This window comes from Aptenodytes forsteri, unplaced genomic scaffold, assembly GCF_000699145.1.
Source record: "Aptenodytes forsteri isolate BGI_AS27 unplaced genomic scaffold, ASM69914v1 Scaffold69, whole genome shotgun sequence".
Classification (NCBI taxonomy): Eukaryota; Metazoa; Chordata; class Aves; order Sphenisciformes; family Spheniscidae; genus Aptenodytes; species Aptenodytes forsteri.
The window spans coordinates 2,988,665-2,994,307 of NW_008795885.1; the positions used below are offsets into that span (position 1 = coordinate 2,988,665).

At 36.0% G+C, this 5,643-nt stretch overlaps 1 protein-coding gene across 2 annotated transcripts in view; it reads right to left on the reverse strand.

The window, feature by feature from the left end:
- APC (APC, WNT signaling pathway regulator) overlaps positions 1 to 5,643 on the reverse strand; it is a 67,398-nt gene that overhangs the window by 33,019 nt on the left and 28,736 nt on the right. For both annotated transcript variants that reach the window (XM_009284177.1, XM_019473366.1), the window contains exons 4-5: positions 4,299 to 4,407; positions 2,514 to 2,627 (exon numbers count right to left, since the gene is read on the reverse strand). In XM_009284177.1, the coding sequence (XP_009282452.1) occupies positions 2,514 to 2,627; positions 4,299 to 4,407 (223 nt within the window). The remainder of the gene's footprint in view (positions 1 to 2,513; positions 2,628 to 4,298; positions 4,408 to 5,643) is intronic.

Consider the following 5,643-nt stretch of genomic DNA (forward strand, 5'->3'; position numbering starts at 1 on the left):
GCTGTAGTTTTTTTTTTTTTTTTTTTTTTGGTAGCTTGATTTATTTTTAAAAAAACCAAAAAAAAAAAAAAAAAAAAAAAAAAAAAAAAAAAAAAGAGATCCTTCTTGTTGTGGCATGAAGGAAAAATAAATTCTATGTGAACATGATTTCAGTCTTGGAATTGGAATTTTTATAGTTTACAGAAATTAAAGTTTGCTTCTACTTATTACTAAGTATATAGGCTACAACTTTTGAATAGTCAAAATAAAACATGGATAAGTATGCTTTTTTGTTTTTTTCAAGTAAGAACTACCACGTGAAGTTATAAACTTCAGGGTATAGTGCAAGTTAGTGTGAATAATTAAACAAACTAAAATAAATTGTTCAGTCTTCCAATGCATCTTTCTGAATAACATGTTGGGCATGTGCTAATATACAATCTTAATAAAAGATTACATGAACAGTGAGTTGCTGTGAGCTAACTTGCTTCAGAAAAAGGAGGTTAAAGGAAACAAAGCCCAATCATGACATGAAGGAGGGAGAAGAACATTATTTTAAGGTCCACAAGAAAGTGTGGCTAGTGTATCAATTACTTGGGCAACAGCAGGTTATCGGTTCTCTCACAGAGTAAATCTTTGGGACTCTTAATACAGAAATATCTGCAATGCCAGCCTTTATATAGCTGAACCGTTCTCTCCCTTCAATTTTCATTTTGCATTGTATTGTGTCATAATCAGTTAGGGTGGAAGGAAAATACAGAGCAGAAAGAAAGTTGAAAAACCAGCAAGTATTGTATACTTGCCAAATATGAATCGTTCAGTTTGCACATTTAAACATCACAGTAAAATAATCCAGAATTTGCTTTTATGAATTTGTACACCAATTAACTTCTACACAGTTTTGGCACCTGTCCTTGGTAAAATGAAACCAAGGGGAATTACCAGTCAAATTCAAGCACATGAAGAAGTGGTTACTTCCTATTTTATAATCTTTATATAATCACAATAGACACTGTAATTTCTGTAAGTATGTAAATGTTATACATAGAGAGAATAAAACAGTTGTGACAAACCCATGGGCAAACACTAATTCAGAAAACCATAAAATATTTCAACATCTTCTTGGTAGCATTTTTTCCCCACACAAAATTAAAAAAGAACAAGCAGGGAAGAAGCTACTTTAGGGACAACTTATTTACTTTCATAGTGATATAACTACAGTGAAATTGTTTCTCTGAAAAAATTCATTTATTCTCTGCCTGAGTGCATTTAGAATTTTGCCAGCAGCCTGCCCTACCCATTTAGCTTACTTCACCTTACTCTAGCTTAAGCTTGTTAGCAGCAAGAGAACTTTCCCAGAAGTTCTAGCGTCAATGCCCTAACGCTTTCTTCTGCAACAGGGCTAACCAGGCATCTGCAGTCAATCCTGAGTCTGCTCTGCCTTCACTCAGGACTGGCTGATGCAAGTTGCACAGCTGAATTTGTGCAGGGCATCACCACTGCTGATAAATGTCGGTAACACATACGGCTTCCAGATCAGAGCCAGTTGTTATCCAGGCAGATCAAACTTGGGTCTGTCCGAGTACCTCTGTATAGACAAATCCCTACACAGCCTTTATGTACATACCTGACAATTGCAGGATATCTGTTTTGCTAAATACTTAGAACCATATGAATTTTCTGAAAAGTCCTACTAAATTACTCACTTCAAAATTTAAAGCAGCTTTTCTAATTATGAAACATTTCTAATTAATTTTGTTTGTAATTAAACCGTTCTATTGAAAGGAATTATTTTTGTTAACATTCACCATAAAAAAACCCAGATTATCTTACCAAGCTGGTTATTTAACATCTCTGGAAATAAATGGTAATAAATAATTCAAACTGTCGCTCTACTACTGTGGGGGAATAGTTTTTATAATGAGCACGCAACCAATTATTCTATTTACAGGTTCCACACAATTACATTCTGAGTTATACTTCCAAACGTGTGTAACATGATTTGCATACAGAATTGTACGTCCTCATCATGAATGCAAAACAACGCTTGGTGAGAGCTAACAACTTCCAGATATGTATGTGAATTACACTTTACTTGAATACCTTGTTTACAAAGATTGATACATGGTTTCTGGTTAAGGAAATTTAACAACAGTAGCTGGATTTTATTCTAAACTTAAAAGCATGAAAAAACCCAGCGTGACAGATGCAAAATAAAGCAGTTGCAATAGTGTTAGTTTGAAGCTAAAATGGTAATAAATTATAAGCAAATAATCATAAAAAATATTTTCTTTTGAAGAAACTGTCTACTTCTGCCTACTCACAAGTCATCTTTTAAACAGGCAGAGGAGGGTACTTCTTGCTGAGTAGTTATTTCCTATGTTCTAATTCCTACTTTTGTATTTGAAAGGCTAACTAAATCCTCTAAGGTATCACTGTGTTTACACACAGTTTAAAGATACAACTACCAATAGTTTAATAAAAATGCAGGAAAACTTTTTCCATTCCTTCTCATAAGGAAAGACAAACAATACCTGTGCTCGCTTCTCCATGTCCTGACAAGTACCTAGTTGTTCTTCCATTGCAGCTCTGATCTGCCTTGCCTCATACTCCAGCTGCCTTCTGGTCATATCTGTTTGCAAGGAGAACTGAAATTGAAGTACAGAGAAGGCATTTTAGTAAATAGCGTTTATGTAAACTATGTATTTCTCTGAACCAAAGCAGAACAATTACTTTTCCACATTAAACTTCATAAACAAACAAAACATAATAATAGATCCTTAAAATATGACTGCATTATTAAAAACAAGAACACATAATGTTGTTCAACTAACAGCCTACCTGCAAGTTTTGTCAAATGACTAAATGTAATATATAAACATTGAGACAGTACAATTCATTACAAGCCTGGAACATCTGGCTATTAACATATGTCAGCATACCAACAAAATTGTTATGCGTGCCATCTGAATCAGTATTTTCAAAAATATTCAGAGGTATCAGACTACTGCACATAGTGATGGTATTCATACTACTGCTATCTACCCTATTTTTATCTATCCTGTGAAAAAAGCACAAGTGTTCAATTCATGAACAACGACACAGCTTAAGGGAAGGCATTGCAACTGATAGATTTTTCAAGGCAGGAGCAAAGCACTTCACTGGTTTTGGACAATTACTCAGTTTGCAAACAAATGAGTCTCCAAGAGCAGTCCCCCCAGAAGACTTTACCAAGGTCAATTCAGAGAGTCAAAAAGAGACAATCATCTACAAATATGTAAAATGCTACTAAAAAGAATGGGATCTGTCATTCTATCGTGGCTGGAGTAAGTAGTAATGGATATAAATTACCACTAAAGAGATTTAGTGTATATGTTAAAGTAAGACATTCTAATCATAAGAAGAGCTAAGTTAATTGATTACCTATGAAACTGGGGAGACAATCTTAAGAGCTACAACAGAGTGACACAGATACAGCTGACAGTGCCTTTGGGAATGGGTTGCACTTCCTTGAGATCCTTTTCAGACCTCCTCCCCTTGCTTCTGGTGTTCTGATAAGCTCAGCCATGACTCAGTGTTAGATTTGTTGAAGTCCAGCTGCTTCACCCCAGCCACGGAAGTGTTTCCATTGTCTATTTCCATTTCCAGGAGGCTGACTGATTCTTTATCAGGTATGACTCTGTAAAGATGGGCAACCAGGTCTACCCAACACTGTATGTGTGAAGGAATGGACTGCAAATATATCCAAGCTGCTGGGGTCTGACAACAGGAAAATTTGTATTATCTGGGATATCAGACATCTTCATTATCCCAGATAATGGTGACTTGACTATAAATAGTTTGGAGATGCCAAGATAAAAGCTTGGAGCAACAATACCTGCATAAGCTACAGCACCACTTTACTTGCTGTTAGGAATTAAGAGCTCCTCTGTAAATCCTCTTAGGCTAATATTGCTCTCAAAACTAAAAGAATCCATTAAATAATAGAACGGATAAAGAAAAGACCTTTTGGGGGATAGAGTTAAAGAAGCAGCATACTGACACGTAACTTACTTGTCATAACGACTTTTCAGTGCTCCTCTCTATCACTGACATTTATACTGATAGGTATGAACTTTAATGTATAAAATTATATATGAAAAAATGCATTGTTTAGGCTAAGTTAGCTTAAGTTAGCTAAGTTAGCATTACAAGTTAATGTAAAAATGTTTTAAATTAAAACAATAGTAGAGAATGTCACCAAATTCATAAAATATAAACAGCATCTAAACAGAGATCATAGCACCAGATACATGACCAAGCATACTGAAGGAACTTACATTTTCAGTGAGGGGGAGACTATCAATCCTTTTAGTCAGGTTCTGAAGCTGGGCATAATACCAGTCCTTTTCTTTCTCTTCCTTCTCAAGCTCCGCAAGCAAAAGAGATCTAGTAAAAACAGAAGTGGGAAATATCTCTCTATTAAGACCTCATTACCATATGTAGGTACAGAAATAGGCATTGATACCCGTAAAAAAAGGTTAAATGAGAAACAAGGTTTGAAGAGGGCACTAAGAGGGCACATTGGAGAATGTGGGTGCAGTTCCTGGCCAAGCAACATGTCTGCTCCTCTGTGCTAAGGCAAGTCACTAGCTTCTTGTGTATCAGGTCCACCCCTATAAAAGAGGAAAAAACCTACATTTCTCTACAAAACCACTTTGAAATCTAAAGCTAAGAGGCATTTTGGGAAAGCAAAAACCAGTTATTAGTCGTGTGCTAACTTGTATCCTGCTTCTTTTAGACAATATGCTTTGTACAATGCATCAAACTACATTTAAGAAAAGGCCTGGATGTTACAGGAACATATACATCCCTGAATCACATAACTGAATTAAATTATCTCATCCACCTTTGCAGTGTCTCCATACTAACTTTGTCACCCATACCAAAACTATGGGTGAAGCACACAAAATCAAGTTAAGCAAGTATTAAAAATACTTTAGAACAGTATTTTCTGTCAAATGTTAAAGACAAGATACATTTGCAGCTGTTTAAAATATTTTAAATGAATATCATAAGCATACTGCATACCTGAGCAGTACATGAGAAAGATAAGATTAATATAGGCAGACTGCTAAGAAAAAATATCTATTAGAGGTTTTACATACTATTTTATCAATCCTTTATGAACTACATTTATATAGTTGCAAATTTTATCAATATAGTTATATAGCACTTATATATTATGGTTTAACCCGGCAGGCAGCTACACACCACACAGCCATTCGCTCATTCCCTGCCCCCAGTGGGATGGGGGAGAGAATAAAAAAAAGTAAAATTAATGGGTTGAGATAAAGACAGTTTAATAGGACGGACGGGGAAGGGAAAATAACAACAAGAGCAATAATAATAATAATAACAACAACAATAATAATGATAAAAGAATATACAAAACAAGTGATGCACAATGCAATTGCTTACCACCCACTGACCGATGCCCAGCCACTTCCCGAGCAGCGGTCTCACCCCCCGGCTAACTCCCCCAGTTTATGTACTGAGCATGACGTCACATGGTATGGAATGTCCCTTTGGCCAGTTGGGGTCAGCTGTCCTGGCTGTGCCCCCTCCCAGCTCCTCGCTGGCAGGGCATGGGAAGCTGAAAAGTCCTTGACTAGTGTAAGCACT